This window comes from Poecilia formosa, unplaced genomic scaffold (assembly GCF_000485575.1).
Source record: "Poecilia formosa unplaced genomic scaffold, Poecilia_formosa-5.1.2 Scaffold33, whole genome shotgun sequence".
Classification (NCBI taxonomy): domain Eukaryota; kingdom Metazoa; phylum Chordata; class Actinopteri; order Cyprinodontiformes; family Poeciliidae; genus Poecilia; species Poecilia formosa.
This window is the reverse complement of record NW_006799972.1, coordinates 2,400,576-2,418,296: the sequence shown is the minus strand read 5'-3', so window position 1 is coordinate 2,418,296 and position 17,721 is coordinate 2,400,576. Positions and strand designations below refer to the sequence as shown.

The window sequence follows — 17,721 nt, the reverse complement described above, 5'->3', positions numbered from 1 at the left end:
GTTGTCTGACCCCATATGAACAGAAACTGTGAGGAGAGAGCGTCATCTTTCAGGTTCCTGGAAGGACATGCGTCACAGAGACACTGTCTGGGGGAACCAAAGCGATGGCAGTGATTTACTGTAGGCGGCACATCAGGGTGCAGCAAAGAAACAGTTAAACCTGCTGAGCTTTTACCAATCCACCACTGAAGACTGCGACGACATCTGTGTAGCTATGCGAAGCTGGCCGCTCGGCTGTGAAGCGGAAAGCAATACGAAGAATAATAAAAACAGCTCCGAGCATCATCTGTTGCACCTTTCCATCCTTAGAAGAAAAAAATCTCTGAATGTAAGAATGTAAAGTCACCTTCTGGTTTTACTGACTCCATTATAACATCATTCCCTGTCAAAGGTGGTACAAGCATTTCAAATCTGAAACAAGCAGACTTAAAAACTGTCTTTATCAACGTTGCCATGTTGATAACATATTTTATCCCCACCACACCAACCAGGAAGGGAGGAAGTAGCCCCCCATTTAATCACGTTACATTACACAGGGCATGTTCTGGGATCTGCTCTCTGCTCCTTTCTTTTTTTTTTGCTTACGAACAGCTTAAATATCAGTAATACCATCTTAAAATTATACATCCACTAAAACCCTTCAAACACAGACAAACGTTCTGCTGTTCTCCATTATGAGTCTAACCGGGGAGTGACAACATTTTGAGGTACATTTAGCAACATCTGCCAAGTTCAAGATAAGAGCTAGCCTTCTGAAAAGGAAAGATAAGTGAGCACACTGCAGCCCAGAAAAGCTGTGAGGCGCTATCATTTCTCTAATGTCAGACCACAAGTAACAGGGCATTTTACAGTAGAATTTCACCAGAAAAGACCTCAGAGAACACAAACATCAGCACTTTGAAATGAAGAGTAGCGGAAAGTATCCAGAACGAACCATCGCATGTGTTAGAAAAGCATACAAATGAGGGCTGAGAGACTTTATTGGACGTTCTTCCAAGAATATCAATTAAAAAATGATTTTCAACATACTTTTTGGTTAAATTATGACAGCTCCGGGCCGACCCATAAATGTGCGTCGACCCACAGGGCCAGAGAAGGATAAGCGGAGATCCTCTGATTTTCTCTCATTATGGGCCTGCTGGATGCAACGATCACTGCAGCAGTATGACAGTCTAAGCTGCAGCTGAAGAAGCTCTACTCCTCTTCAACTGGAATTTCTATTTACCCATTTTCTCATCTGCTTGTGTTTTATATGTTTTCCATTGGTTCTCCCTCAATTGGGCACGACCCGCTAAAAACCATTACCAAAATGGCTCCATGTATTACACATGTTTTTGTTGCATTATTTTTACCTCGTGTATAAGGATATTTATTGGCTGTGGTACGGACACTTTATGTTTCCTAGATTGTTAAATAAAAATAAATGCCCCCCCTCCCCCCCTTTCCTGATTGAACAGGAAGGGGGGACCTGTAAAACTTCAATGTTAAATGTAAAACAAATGAAAATTTGGGTGCACCTTAAAAATGCGTTAGCCACATTAGTGCCACCAGAGCAAAAAGTTATTCAAGAGTCCTAACTAATCAAATCTTTGCAGCCTTTCACTGCAGCAAGACAACTCAGAAAAAAGCTACCAGCAGTCTTCTGAGAAAAAAAAACAAACAGGAAATGTTTAAGAAAAACCAAATACAAAGGCAGAAGAATTGATACAGAACCAGAGCCGACAGGATTTTGTAGAGGATGTGAATGAATGAGTGAAGGTGACACATATTGAACCCCATCTCTTCTACTCCATTTGCAGACATTTAGATCAGCTATCCTGCTGTAAAGTGTGCAGCTTGCCGATTCCCCTGCTCAGAAGTGATAAGACCAACATGTGCTTGGCAAAATCCTAACAGATGCAACCTTCAGAGATTACATGTTAATTATGTTATGTTACTGTAAGAATATGGCCATTTTATGGTTGATTCTACATTTATGGAATGTTTAAAATGCTTTGTTTGAAGCAACTTATCTCATGCCCCAAATTACACCTACCAAACTCTCCAGGTGGAAATCAATACCATGTAGCCCCATCTGAAGAGGGCTTAATAGTTGAAAAACAACAAAAAAAGAGTGATGTCTGTCCAAACCCATCACACTCATCCTGAGGGAACTGTAGTTACAGCAGTAACTAGGTCAGTATTTGCTGATTTTTTATTTTTTATTTTTTTTTTTTTGCAGAAACGTGAAGAAAACGAATGGAGAATCACTACAGACACCTATTTTTTCACTTGATGTTTCACCAGACATCTGAGATAGATGGATACGCTGCTGTGACAGCTCATCATAGCTTGACTGACTTTCTCTCTACCCCCTCCAATGGGTTCACGCTGCTCTGATAGTCCCAACAAGAAGCTTTTCCTGAGAATCGCAAGGTAAATGATGCTGAAAACGTAGTTCACAACTAGAAGGTTACTTATATGTTTAATAAAAAAATATTTCCAATGGTCAGTTTTAGTATGGTTAGCCTCCTGCAATTAGAAGCAGGCTAACCTTCAGCGTGTACGCCTCAAAACATCAGCGAATGATGTTAAAAAATGCCTATGTTCTTAGCAATTATCTAATTAATTTCCAGTGTTTACCAGGCTGGTTATTATTACTTTTTTGTCACCATATCAGATTTTTATATTCTTTAATTTAGACTTGAAAGAAATTCTGTGTGGCTGTCCAATAATTATTTTTTTCTTTCTCAGGCCAAATAATCTTTTCATCCTTCTCTTGGGAAAAATATTCTGAGCTAATTTCTGTCATGATCAAAGTCTATCCTTTCTCTGCAGTTAGGACCAAGATCCCCATAATCTAATAGATGTGATATTTAGAGTGATAAGCAATTACTGCTTAAAGAGGTGCTATATATTTTCAACCATTTATTTTCTGCTTTAAGCAAGGAATCGTCAGAGATTTCACACATCTTTATCTGGCGTCCTTTCAAATTCACTGTGCAAATTGGAGTCATTTCTGAGATATTCCTCGAAGCTTTAAGAAATCTTTTAGCTTAGATCTGATGATGCACAAGAAAAAAATCAGAGCAGCATGAGAAACCACACCAAGAACTGTTAGAGCTCTTGTGGTTAGCACTGTCACCCAACAAGCAAGAAAATTACAGATTTAAATTCCTGTGTGCTCATCTTGTACACGTGGGGCTTTTTTTTAAAGTGCTCCAGCTTCATCCCACAGTTAAAAAAAAAACAAACCGTTTTCTAGGATAGTTGGTGGTTCCAAATGTACCATTGAGCTTGCATGGGTCTTTGTTTCATCTGTCACTGCCTTTGTTTTGTCACTTATCTGGAGAATAAAACTCTTTGAACCCTAAGAGGGCTCACATGCCCTCCAACCTCCCAGAGACCTTCATGAAAAGGCCCCCACTCAACCCTGCCAGGATAAGCGGGTTTAGATAGTGGGTTCATGAATGAACTATTTGGTTGATCTAACAAACTAGCAGAATGCTCATCAGCTGTTAGCTAACACGTTAACAGACTACAAAAGGTTCTAGTTTGGTAAAGCTCAGCAAAAGCTCACGTCTGCTGACCGATGTTATGCCACCTTAGAGTATACATGTCTCCTGCCTCTGTTTTTAAAGGTGTGTCATACAAGCTGTATATATGATTAAAACAAAAAGTGTCACAGAGAGCAAAACATCATCTTCATTAAAGTTTGTATGTGTGTATATTATTGTATTTTAGCTCTAACATAACTGTACACCGGTGCACAAATCAAGTTCCACAAAGATATGGATGAACAGATTTGGGAAATTGAGTGGCTTGCACAGAGCCCTGACTTAAACTTGATTGAGTACCTTTGGAATTAATTAAAACAGGGCTGGTGAGCCAAGTCATTTTGTCCAACGTCAATGCAGGCAGCTGGATGTTTCCAGAAAGCTGTTTCTTTTTAAATGCTTGTTTATGGTTCCAGTGCAAAATGTAGGATGGAATCGTGATATATTCCCTGACTTTTTAATCAAATAGCCTTTTTCCTTTTTAAAAAAAAAAGAATAAAACATCATCTCAACTGTATTCATGTCAAACAGGTGGATGTCCCACAGGCACAGTGCTCATTGTGTTTATTCTTTGTGTTTCATTAATATTTCATCATCTATTGCTTGTTACATAGGGACTGGATGCTGGGTGTGCTATGGCTAGGGGTTGGGAAGGAACTGTTTTAATATTTTTAATGAGTTAACTTGTTTCCAGATACAATTTTTCAAGATAGTAATTGTCTGTTCAACCAAATGTGATTTATATTTGGAGGTTTCATTGTATTCATAAAGGGATGCTAAAGTTCATGTGTGCAGATTAGTGTATGATTGGGTAAATGTACCAACAGAACCAAAAAGATTAGGCATTGAAAAATCATAATCTGGTCCTTTACCATGAATGTACAAGTTTGAAGGTTTAAACATATTCTAAGCCCGGATTTACACTGCATGCGTCTCTGTTCTGCTGCACACTTTGCTGATAAGGGAATCATGAACGGATCTGATGTAATTTACACTATGTGAGACTCCGCTCCTCTGCGAACCTCAAAAGTCCTCCAAGAAGCATGTGTGGGAAACGAGAGATTGTACGATAAAGCCAGTGATAAAAAGGATGAGTGTCATCATAAAATGCTCTGCCTCAATTCAAAGGCACTGAATTGAGCAAGAGAACTTGACTTAATAGGTTTCAGAATTATGCACATTTGTGTGTATGCATAGACATAGGTAATAGATGCTGACAGTATAAATGTACCCATATTTTCGTTAATGTGGTTAGTATTTTGAGCAAACGCAGTCTGTCTTGGTGAATTATTTTGAAAATACGGATGCTGTACTTGTGAATTTTCCTGTTGGTGTGGTGTGATTTTTGAAGATCGAGTCCGGACCTGTTCTGGTGTCTGGCAGAAAATAAGATCTATTCTAATTTAGACAGATGGTGATGTGGAGGTGTTGCGCATGGCAGTTATGCAGAGACAGTGTAAAGTTCTCATTGACTATGACTGGTGTGTATTAATGTGGGGTCCTTTATGTGGTGGAACGGAGATAAAATAACTGCCATGGTGCACCAGAGCGTCCAGTGGACATTGGAGACATCTTTTATTGCTTTTTCTATGTTAAATATAGTCCATGAACTATCACATTTGCTCAGTCCGCCATATTTGTTTACTCTGAAGTCACGTTTGGCCTCAAGAGGTTTTGCAAGATTTTCCGACTGACATCTAAGTAAATCAATTTGTGTGTAGTGTGCTGCTTCTGCTGTGTGGCTGTACACCACAAACTTTAGGACCAAACATGTTAGCATCATGTGCGGTTTATTTGGTTTTGAATGGAATTACTGAAAACAATGATACTGTGAAAACTGTAGAATTTTTTTAACTATGGTATACCTTGAGACTGGTACCCAAACTCATGAGATTGCCTATATATAAATGTTTGGCACAACTTTTCCTGAACACTGTTCCAGATTATAGAATTCCTTGTACCTGTCTTCATGTTAAACCTGCTAAAATGTGTCAGACTGTCTCTGGACATATCTCAGCATACTCTGCATTTTGATTCATGACTGATATGGCAAACATGGGCTTCTCTTTTGTGAGGCTTAGTCTCTAGCACTTGGGGGAGGTTTTGGATCACAGATCTCATTCTCTATTCATTCTCTTGAATAAATGCATAGTATTTGCATCCCAAATTTGTGATGTTTAGATGAATTGATTTTCTGAAATCTCTGCATTATTTCTTACACCAAATTGCATGATAAAACCACAAGTACAATTTCCATTCCCGTGGTGACAGTTTTCAGTCTATTCTTTTATTCAAATGTGACTTGCATGTAGTAACACTTTATGCTTTCAGATGCTTTGTGCATAGTAAAAGCAGTAAAAAGTTTTATTGACAAAATATGGAAAAACCAAGAACTTCAGCAGAAAACGTTCCTATGTCACACAGAAGCCTAACAGAGTAATGTTCATAAACAAAGTGTGCCACACTTTGGAAGAACAGTTTAGAAAAAGTTCAAACAGAATCTATTTGTGAAGTACGGCTGGAATTATTGATGTTATCAAATCTCACCTGCACAAATTTCACCCCAAATCAAGAGGTTACAAAAAGCCCGTTATAGATGCGTGGGGCTCATAACATACACAACTGACATCATTTTTAAGTTTGGTTACATGTGCAGCTGAACACATTTCTGACCACAAGCATTAGACTACCCTACTGAACAAGCACTAAAACATGTGAGAAAAGGAAGTAGCTTCTCACTACATGCAAAACTATTGTAAACAACATAAACATCAAGCAACTGTCATTACAGCCAACTTCAATGTTGCACTAGACTTGCATGACGAGAACGTATTCGCTGCTACTGTTCTGTGTATCCAATTGCCTAGTACTTGGTGTCATGCATTTTGATATCTACAGTAATTATAATCAGTTATTGTGAAAAAATATTAAGCGTACTGTGCGAGTTGAAAACATGAATAAGTGTGTATCTAATCAACAATTAAACAAGAAAAGATAGGAGTTATGCTAAAACAAAATTGAAAGTCAAACAATGTGTGTTTTTCTTCATCACAGCTAATTAAAGTTAAGCACGACCGGTAACGGGTTGACCTGACTTACTAATCAAAGGCAATAGAAGTCAGCCACAAGTATATTGTCAATGAGAAATATTGATGATTCTTTTACGAAAAGTTAAGAGTTTGTAACATGCATGTAATCCTCAAGAGCAGCGTTGCAGTTTTGACTAGTTTATTGTATCATACTTTCCATAATGGCCCCTCAGTTAAACTACAAATCCATTTGGACAGCATTAGGTCAAGCCTTGCAATCCCAGTGTTTGCCCTTTGAAGCATTTCAAGCTGAAACCTGGGTGAACATTTAAACTACCAAGTGAAAAGCCAGAAACAAAGAGAATCTGAAAATACAGAGGCAGATGTGCTTTTGTTTATTTAAAACCTCAGCCTACTTAGTACCGAATGCACAAATCGATTTGCTGACAGGGAATCTCAGAAATTGAAGTTTGAACTTGCCAGTAATCAGTTTAATACAGACGAGAAACAATTCAATCAAAACTCTAACACATTTTAATGTTTCATCAGTGACAAGGTGTCCAAGCAGGACAAAGACTGGTGATTCATGCTTGAAATTACCCAACTGTGAGTTGTTTGAACTTGGTTCAGTAGTGAAATATTCCATGACTCAAAGCCTGATCTCAAACTGATCTCAAAATATGATTTAATTTACAACCATGAAAAAATATTAGGTATGCGACGGGCCTTTTATTTTAGGTAGTTATAACCAATTTATTCTGCTTTCTAATAAGATTTGGAAAAGTTTGTGAATATTTCTGTATGAATATTTTCACAAAAATATTGGAATACGTGTTAAATTAAAGTCCTTAGCAGGGCCTGCTGTCGAGAAACGTCCTCACAGCATGACAGTACCACCACTATGCGTCACAGTGGGGATGGTGTGTTTGTGGTGATGTGCAGTGTTTGGTGTCCACCAAACTTAAGTGTCTTATCTGATGTGTCAAAAAGCTCCATGTTGGTCCCATCAGACCAATAAGATTTCTTCCACTTGACCATAGAGTTACTAATTCCTTTCAGATGTCACCCAGCTAGCAAATACAATTTGCCTGTGTGTAATTTAATCTTAGTATTATCTCAGTTTTGTGAAGAGATTTACTTCCCATACACAGGTGGGATAGTTGAGAGGAGTTGACATGAAAACTATTTGCATGCACAGAGCAAATGCCTCAATGGGAAGAGATGCAAAAAGAAAACCTGCAATAAAACAAAAATTCAAGCTGGCGGTTGGCCACAGCAAATATGTGGAAGTGGGGACATTGGTCAGATGAAATAAAAAATAATCTTTTTGGCCTTGGTCTGGCTCTTAAACCATAGCAACGCATGGGATAACTTCAAAGGGAATTTATTTAATAAAAATCATAACTGATTGGGGAAGAAAGTGAGAAAGGGGAGAGAGTGGCAGGGAGACAGAAAGAATGAGCTGCTTAGTCAGAGAAAGTGGTGCATCTTAAGGTGGATCTGACTTCATCTGGAGACACTGGCCAGCTGTCTCCACTTCCAATCAGCACCAATTAAGGAGTCCAAAACATGGATGTTAGAGACGCAACGGAAAAGGTCTTGGGCCGTAACAGCATATATATAAATCACTTTATGTGGTGGGAATAGAAGACACAGAATCACCAGAGCAAAATATGGAGGCAGCATTATGCTGTGTGGATGCTTCTTTACAACAAGTTAGTGTCAAGTGGTCAGATCTGAAGGGAAGATTGAGAATGTGTGTAAAATTTCTTCAAATGCTGGCAAAGCTGGTAGACAGACCTGAAAATCTTGCGGCTGCATCTGTTTCCACTAAGCACAGAGTCAGGGGAGCTGACCACAAATGCACACTGCACTTTGAAATGCTTATTTGTGGAAAACAACAAAAAAAAATCTTTGGATCCCCTTTGCAAAAACAAAAACAAACAAAAGTAAACGTAAAAGACAATTGCAGTCACTAAGCTTGATCACTGTTTACGTGTAAACAGCAAGAGAAAGAAAACACACTCAGTCAATTCTGATGTTTCCACAATGTACTACTATGAGGCTTCCTGCATATGAAGCTTTCTGCATATTTCACATCTGTAGAAAAATGGTCCCCTGCAACTCGTTAGTGCAATATTTGGCCATACTGGAGATAGAAAAGGTCAGAATCTACAAATGATCATTTCTTCTTCACACTGAGAAAAACACCCGTATCCCCTGCTGCAAAGACATAGTGCAAACGATTAGCAGAAAGCACCATGGGAGTCACCTGTTGCATTACTCATTTTGGTCAATAAGCAAACAAACTGAAAAGCTACTTGAAATCCTTTTTAGCAAAAGAATGCTAAAATTAGCCGTTCTAATAATTCTTAGCCGTTCTCCATCAAGCCATTCTTAATGGAGTTGGTCATAAAATGACGAAAAACATTACACTGAAGAATCTTCTACCACAAGACATAATGGGTAGAGAGATCCACGTAAAAAAAACACAATGAGCACAAAGGACACATTTTAAAAGCTTCCCCTGGTTGATTTTGATTTGGTTTCTTTTTTTTAATTTCCAGTCCAGTCAATGTTGGTCATATCTACCTGGGTAAGTTGGAAGTCATTACTCTGGTTTGGATTAACAACACCAGTACCATATGGGCTTCAGCAGGATTGCCGTTAAAATAGAATATGTTTATAATTATTACATAAATTCCTAAAATTGTTTAACAAAATACAATAGTTTGAATCAGTTAAGAACTTATTACATGGAATTAAAGAGAAGTTTGTTAGGATTTTATTGTACTTCTTATGCTTGTTCTTAAAGATTAATTGTGATTTATGCTGAACAGTGCTTTGTGACTTTTGTCAGTGAAAATGCCTTAATAAATAAACTTTATGTACTTACTACTTACTTTGCTGTGGTCCATTATTCAAAATATAGTTTTATTTTTTTTCTTGTTAAAATCTGATTTACACCACCCACCAAAGAAGAGAAATTGTCAAGATGACACAAAGCTTTTTTGTTTATTAGCTTAAGATTTTGAATTTGTGAGCCACAGAACTCAACAAATGAGATGACTAATGCTGTGATTAATGGTGCATTTTCTTCAGATCAAATAGGCACAAAGCTATGCCTGCTTGATCACTCTGTAATTTTGATTTCTATTCTGAATACAAGCACATGTCTACGTATGGAAATGAGTCTGCAGTGTGCTTATAGACCTTAGGAAACTGCTCCACCTGCCTTAACCCCAACATGCTCCTCGAAAGCAGAAACTAGTACTTTTACTTGAGATGGCAAGAACCAGAGCAAAGTTATTTCCTGCCACGGCATTTCATACCTCACAAAAACTGAAGTTTTTAAGGTTCCGCCAACTATGGCATTTGTATATACTAGTTTTCAGACACCATGCAAGAAAAAGGTTCTGTTAAAAAGATGTATGAAAAAAAGCTACAAGAACTCCTTGATCTGGGTGCAATAAGAGATTGTCATATTCTTCATGCAACCATGAGAGAGAGAACTACTTTCTTTCCGTTCTTGCAGGGGAGGGCTGCTCTGTGGGGTGGAAACTTGTCTGAGGACTGAGCTCCAAGGTGGAGCCTCAGGTAAATAGGTGGTACATTGTATAAGTAGGGGTTTATAGGCATCTCTGAATGGCTGCCACAGGAGATTCAAGGATTTCTCAAACATGGATGAATGAGCGAAAGCAACAACACTCCTTGTATGTTTTTGATGGAGGCATTACGTTATGATACAAAATTGACTTTTTGTAGCTTTCCAAGTTCAATCTCATTTAGAGGAATCCCCTGCATGCTAGATTTAGACTGCACTGAAACTAGCCATAAAGTACACCATCTCAACCAGGTCTTGGAAAGATTATTAGGGCTAGATAAAAATTAACAAGGCTTTATATTAGGATAGCATTTGTTGCTCAGTATTGAGTTGAGGATAGAAAAATGTGTGGCATAATGGTGGTGGTCATAGGAATATCCTACCAGAGAACCCACCCACCCAAACAGTCATTTACAACTGAAGTACTGCATACCGTAATACTGCTATGACTGCTGGAATTTGATCTATGGTGCTGATCTAAAAATTATTTTAACATGTTTGCAGCAAGCAGAACGGCATGCTCGCCATGGCACTCTGCTCTACGAAAAGGCGTGACGTACTGGTGTTCCAATAGCTTTACGTAAGGACTATACAAAATAAATCTCCTATTTTCTCTGTATGTTTTGTGAAATAAGTTTTGTTTTCTGTAGCCACTTCACAATGGGCTAAAAAATTCATAAGTGACATTTGTGGAGTACTCCACATAGAAAACAAAAAAAATCAGCATGAGATACTCGGTATGGAATTTGGATATACCATCTCAAGTCAAACATTGAACTCTTTCCAAATTTCATTCAGTGACAAAGTGTTCAAGTCAAATTCTTAACCATAGTGTCTCTCTCAGGACCTGGCTAATCTCAGTTCCTTCAGTCTTTAAGTTGCATCCATTTGACTACATCTTATTGAAGCAGTTGTTATGACAGAGCTAAAAAAAAAAAAGACAGCTAATGACCTAAAGTTAAAACTTACCAATCTCCTACGAGGAGTTCAATTAATTCAAGATGTCCTTGTACAAAATATTCCACCTTATTCCTTGCCTGCCAGACGACTTGAAAGGTCAAATTAATATGAAATGTATGAGTGCCATCTGAGTATATGTGCATTTTTTTTAAAGTCAAATAGCAAAAATCAACCATTCAGCTAAACAATGTGAAACAAACATAAACCAAACACACACACAGGAGTACTTTTGGAAAGTTAGGTTTCACCTTTACCCCCCAAAGCTGCTGTTCAGGCTAACTATATAGCAAAATGTAGTCTGGTGGAAAATCTCGACGACAACTGAAAATGTGACATATCAGGTAATTGCCAAGTTCCTTCTACAGTGCGCAGGAGTGGAAAACTTTGAAAATTTATTGTGATTTCTTTAAAATGCTCAATTATATTACTTAATTTAACAAGGACACACTGACAAAGCTAAAGGACGTTTTTAAAGTAAAGTTCACAAGTAAAGAGGTTCTAAGCACAACCATGGGAAAAATGAGCAGCCCCTGATCTGTCTCAAATGAATGACTTACAGCAGTGGTGTTCAATGTCAGCCCTTGGGGTAAATATAATCTAGATATTTTCTCTGGTTCAACACATCTGAATCAAAGGATGTTTCCTTGCCAGACCTCTGCAGAACTTCACGGTGAGTTGTTGAGCCAATTCAACCATTTAAATCCACTCTGTTGGAGGAAGAAACTGGCCCTCGAGAACTGGAAATGGACACCACTGGCTTAGTGCTTTTGAAAATGCATTTGCATCATTGCATGTTAATCAATTACTATGCATTACAATGTTCATTTGTTTATGGCGTCATCAGATGAGCTCCTTTGTAATTTGTAATATTAATGAAACAAGTGATGAATCCTTGTGATGGTAAAGAAAAAAACATGACAAAACCAGAAATAAAATCTCACTTCAAAGGTAGCAAGACAGAATTAATTTTGTATAGCGGAAATACAAAAAAAAATATTGTGTCAAAGTAACAATATATATGTGTACAAAACACATACCTGAGTAATAAAGTATCAGCAGTGAAATTGTGAAATCTGTTTGTACACACTTTAAAGCCTTTTTCATTAATCGTTTCTTAAAGCAGAAAAACGATACAAGAAGACAGCAGCGTCATTCATGCTTCTGCTTGTGAGTCATAGCTATACATAAGGATCTTTCAAATTAAAAATGGCCTAAAAGCCTTTCATAATGTGCAACAAAGAAGGCTTAGTTCAAAGGACACTATCCACTCTAAGCCTTGGTGATAAACTCAAAATTAACTGACACCAAAAATTCTGACAATGACTCCCATCATTTTGCCCATGTTGGTATTTCTGGTGTTTGTAACGAACAAAAAGAAAAGTCTTGTCATCTTGGCTGTGTAAAGGTGCATCTTCAACCACGTCCATGCCTCCAGCAAGCAATCGTTTCTCAATAGCCAGGCGTTCAGACCCTCTGTACGAAGCGAAGCATAGCTAACATAGGCTATGCTCATGTTCTTTTACGACGCTGCACTACATGTACAGTCTGTAGGTTGGAGTCATGTGACCTATCCAGTTTGTAGCAAGAAGTGAAAGAGATGGGGAGGTTGATAAAATGTGTTAAAGTCCATTTATCGTTATCAAGGTTTTCAAATTGATTTTAGACCATATCGCCCAGGCCTACTCCTCTATTTATATAAATATTAAAAATGCAATAATTAAGCCTTTATTGGTTAATGCCAAATTTGTAATTAGACCCCCTCCACCCCCCCAGTCTCATCTGCTAATTCCAATTTTATTCCATTGCTTTTCAGAGGAATAAAACATGCAATTTTACTGTACGTGGGGAAAAGAAATACATTATAGTACATTTTGTGTTTACAGAGAGAAAAAAGTGGGAGTTTGAGGTCAAATGTATTATCACATATCACAAACCCAGTTCCCAAGCAAACAATACAACACATGCAGAATGCTAAATGCAGTAAAAGAAAAACTATTTAGTATATCACGTAACTTTCAAGGAAAGGTAAACCCTCCCCCCAAAACTCTCAAATAATCTAGCAAATATTTGAATGATTCTATGGTTTGAACAGTATGGCTATGTCAACAATCTTGGGGCAGCCACACCCGATGCTCAGTCACCTCTACTTTTTAATTTGATCTCAGAACATCAAGGGGAAACTAGTTGACCTGGTAGTTTACACATTTAGCATTACAGGAAGTAAGTGTTAGGTGGTGTGCAGCTGTTGACCCAGATATAAGTGTGGGATTAGTTGGCTAAGTACTAAAACTGGCAGTTAACAAACGTGTGTGCGAGTACTGCAAAAGGGTTAATATAAGTACACATTTTATATGTCTGTGCTCCAATGAACCTGAGAAAGAATTATATCTTCAGCCTCTTAACAAGACCTACACGAGCCTCCCAATGACACGTTTATTTAAATCAGGTGCTTTCAATGAAGGAAAGATGTCAAACTTGCAGAAGTATGGTCCCGAATCAAAGAACTTGTCCAACTCTGGAATAATCAGCAGCTGTTTTTAATTTATTTTATTATTATTATTATTATTTTTACAAACTCCCAGACAAATAAAACAATAAATCACAACATTTTGGATGGACACTGTCTTTTACTAGCCATAAAAATAAACAACTTTTACCAGCTATCAAGCACTACAGGCTTTTAGGCACATTCTTAGTGCAAGAAAAAAAAAATCTTTAGCCTAATACACAAGTGGAAGTTACCCTCAAGGAATTTCCAAAACTGCTTCTCCCAGAAGTGCTTAAAGGAAAAGTAAGCATTGCAACTAATGTTTGTGAGAACAACATCTAAACCTGGCCTCAAATACCCCCGTGTTGTCAGCAGTAAACTTAGACACAGAATAAAACTAGTAGGGCTGCAGCGATACACTTACCTCACAATACAATGCAATGTGCGATATTCTGCTCACGGTATGATATATATCACGACATTCAGCAAATGATACGATACAATTTGATATGATACATTTCTAAGATTTTCTGAAAGAGTTTAGACGGACAGGGTGATTTTGGTGACATTTTGTGGCTGTTCCATAGACTTGAATTGAATTAATTGAAATGGTGGTGTAATAAATGTTTCTGTTATGCATTTGCTTTGTTTAAATGTTAATTGTGTGGCTTTGTGGATATGGTTATGAAGAAAAATAACCTTTTATATTAGATATAGTGTAATTTTTCAATTTCATTTCATTATTTCATTAATTATAACAGTTTAATGTACATGTGCAACTGGGTAAAAAATGTCATGCGTGATAGCTGTCATTTAAATCATGTGGATTTGACGTAAAACTCAAAGTACAATTTGACGTATCGATACTCGAGGATGAAAAATCGATACTTTCTGAGGAAAAAAATATTGATAAAATTATAATAACAGACAGACAGACAGGTTGGAAATACAACTTTTATGGATTATTTGTACATAGTTAATTATACAGGCACACTTCAAAAAAATTAATGCTGTGAGAAAGTTATATATGGTTTTGTCACTCAATTCAATATTTGAGTTCATTTCAATTATATTTAAATTGTCTAAGACACTGAATTTTGAGTTTTCATTAACTGAAAGCCATAATTATAAAAGTTACAAGAAATGAAGGTTTGATATGCCATACTTCACTCTGTGTCCTTAATCTATATAAATTCAATTTTGGATTATGGATTTTCGTCATATTACAAATTATTTTAGATACGGTAAATAGACATTATGCATTTTAAATAAGCCCTAAAAGTAATTTGTTTTAATTATATGTTATTGGTGACCCAGATACTTTTAGTTTATTGTGTGAAGCATGTCTTCTACCTATACACTTCCAGAATATTCTCATTCTAAACAACATCTGTTTTGTTATATTGGAAGAGCAACAACTCAAACCAACCTTTCCTCAGTTAGTTTTGAGTGCACTGGTTAAGTCATGCATTTAAAAACAGAGAAACAAAATGCATACTTCACATAGTTAATGAAAACAATACCCATTTCTTATCAAAAACCATCAAAACCAGTGTTTGTTGCACAGGAAGATGTCTAATTTTGGTAGACAGAACTATAAAAGTTCTATTAAAAGTACTGCTCACATGACTGAGGCAAAGATTTATTCATAAAATAAACTACAACTGAATTTATCTCCTCTACATTAAAAGTGGATAACAAAGTAGACAGAACTAAGAACAATCAAAGTGGTATTTTTCTACGGTTTCATACATGAAACACACATTGAAATGCACATTTTAAAAAATAGCAGGGTGAAAACTATGACCTAGTGTTTTTGACTTCATTTATTGTCCTTAACTCATCCTGCAGTATTTTCTATGGAGTTAAGAGATTATCTACATGAGAACAGGGAGAGCCGCAGCTATCTGCTGGACTTTTTGAGGCAAGTCTAAACAATGTGCACCACATCACATACAGGCTAATAAACGATGGAAAAGACATGCTTGTTTGTCTGAAAAGAACGTCATCGCGCAATCAAACCTTCATCTCTGACAACATCTGACACCATAACAGGATAATGAGGCTAAAGTGCCAGGACTTCGGGTATTTTCTGTTTCCAGAGTGATGCTGCCGCGCACGAAGGGGCAGCGTGACCTTCCAATTTGGGGGCAACTTTTCCACCCCACGCTGCGAGAGTCACTATTTCACAAATACAGACATCGGCCAGCCGCACACTCCAACCACTTTTCAGCGCTCGCTAAATATAAACTGCCGCCTTGTTTTGCTTGATCTCGCCACACACTCACCCAACCAATAAACACTGCCATGACAAAACACATTTTGGTATGTTATATGCGCACCTTGAGAGCCCATCACTCAGTCTGTGGCAGCTCACCATGCCCGTCCGCTCAGCGCTGCTGCTGTCACTTTACCACGACTTTCAACTCGGCGACACACTGAGGAGTTCAGCCCCTCTATTACATCCTATTTACCACAGCCGATAAGAATCATGCTAAAGTATATCAGGAGCGACTTTAAGTAGAAGCATTAATAAAGCCGACCCCGTGTTTGTAAAGCGTGAAGAGGGTTAGTTTCGCCTGTTAAAGGGCTTAGGACACCGCTTTTTTACATACGTGACGCCCTTCCCTTTACTTCCTAATTCCATTATTCGTCAATATTACAGAGCATATTCCGTGGACGTGCTTTTATCCTACCTCGTAAAGATCTCCTGAAGCCATTCTGGGGTGCGGACAACGGCGGCGCGGCGTTCTTGCCTGCCCTGTTGGATTTTTTTTTGGACCCTACTCTCTCGGTGTTTCGGCGAAAGCCCCGATAGACGGGAATTAGCGAGCAGCCTTGTTATTCTGAGCAATCCGCAGTAGCAGATAGCAGACAGTGTCAATCGAGCCCGGCGCTGTGCGACGGATCGTTCCACACTTAAAACAAACAACCATCGGGGCGGTGCTGTTTACCCAGACCCAAGTGGAGGTCTGGAAATTAGTCCCCGGCTAAAGAATCCACAGCACTGATGGTCTGCATGCACCAAGCTCATCCGAGCTCTGTTGCAGTCCAACAACTCAGCGGGGGATGTGTTAGATGTTCTGTATTTACTCACAGCAGCTGGAAGATCATTTCCTAATATTTACTCTACCTGCCCACTTTTCTGACCTGATATTCTTAATTTATTTATTTTTTTTAAAGTAACTATGCTGGGTGACTGGAGGCCAAATGGGAACCAGACCACCCATGTTGGCTCAGTGACATGAGCATCATTAATTTAAAATTTCCCCATCAAATGTTTTAATTTAAATGTATGTAAATATGTTGGTAATTTTATTTTAGTGATATGAGTGAGATCACTGGGTGTTTGTGGGGTGTGATAGTATTGTTTGACCTTCTATAATAATAATAATAATAATAATAATAATAATGAAAAACTGGACTATGATTATGTGTTCCGATTGTACAGGAAATATATTAAGAGAAAGAAAATACATAAAATAAAACATCCAAAGATTGTTTTTATTTTATTTGCTTATTCATATTTTAAAACATACCTGTACAAAATTGAGCAGCTCATACAGGTGAATCTATAATAAAAAGTTCTTTTATTTCAGCAATTCAATCCAACAAGTGAAAATCACAGGGAGGTGGATTTCACTCTGTGAAACTCTTTTACACCCAATCAAACCCAAGCTTTAATTAATCATAAAATTAGATTACATATGGCAATAAAAAGGATGTTTAACCCAGATAATGTTATGGCCATGTTATGTTCTACTCCACTGTATGGGCTGGACTGGTGACTTGAAGATACTCCAGCAGGCAGCTAGTGACACCCACCAGGTGGGTAAACTGTAATCAATAACTGCAAAAGAAGCTGGGGGTTCACAGTGTGCTCCTTACAGGAATGGAAATTTGAGTTGAAGGAAAACATGTAGCTCCAAAAGCTGTACAATGAACAGGTACGATCACATTTCTACAGAGAGTTGCTAAGCAAGCCCATTCAGGAGTTTGGGGGATATTCTCTACATGTGGACTGTCATCTGATGATGTTGTTTCAGTTTGTTTTATCAAGTTTAAAATCAGTGCAGACACCTTTCCAGGAGATTTTCGAGCACG

The 17,721-nt window shown here is 37.8% G+C and overlaps 1 protein-coding gene across 1 annotated transcript in view; it reads right to left on the bottom strand.

Moving 5' to 3' along the window:
• The window catches only part of LOC103136549 (chromodomain Y like 2), a 34,051-nt gene extending 17,391 nt beyond the window's left edge, over positions 1-16,660 (bottom strand). The window contains exon 1 of the mRNA XM_007549850.2: positions 16,314-16,660. Coding sequence (XP_007549912.1) covers positions 16,314-16,337 — 24 coding nt within the window. The 5' untranslated portion in view covers positions 16,338-16,660. The remainder of the gene's footprint in view (positions 1-16,313) is intronic.
• Positions 16,661-17,721: the final 1,061 nt, after the last annotated feature.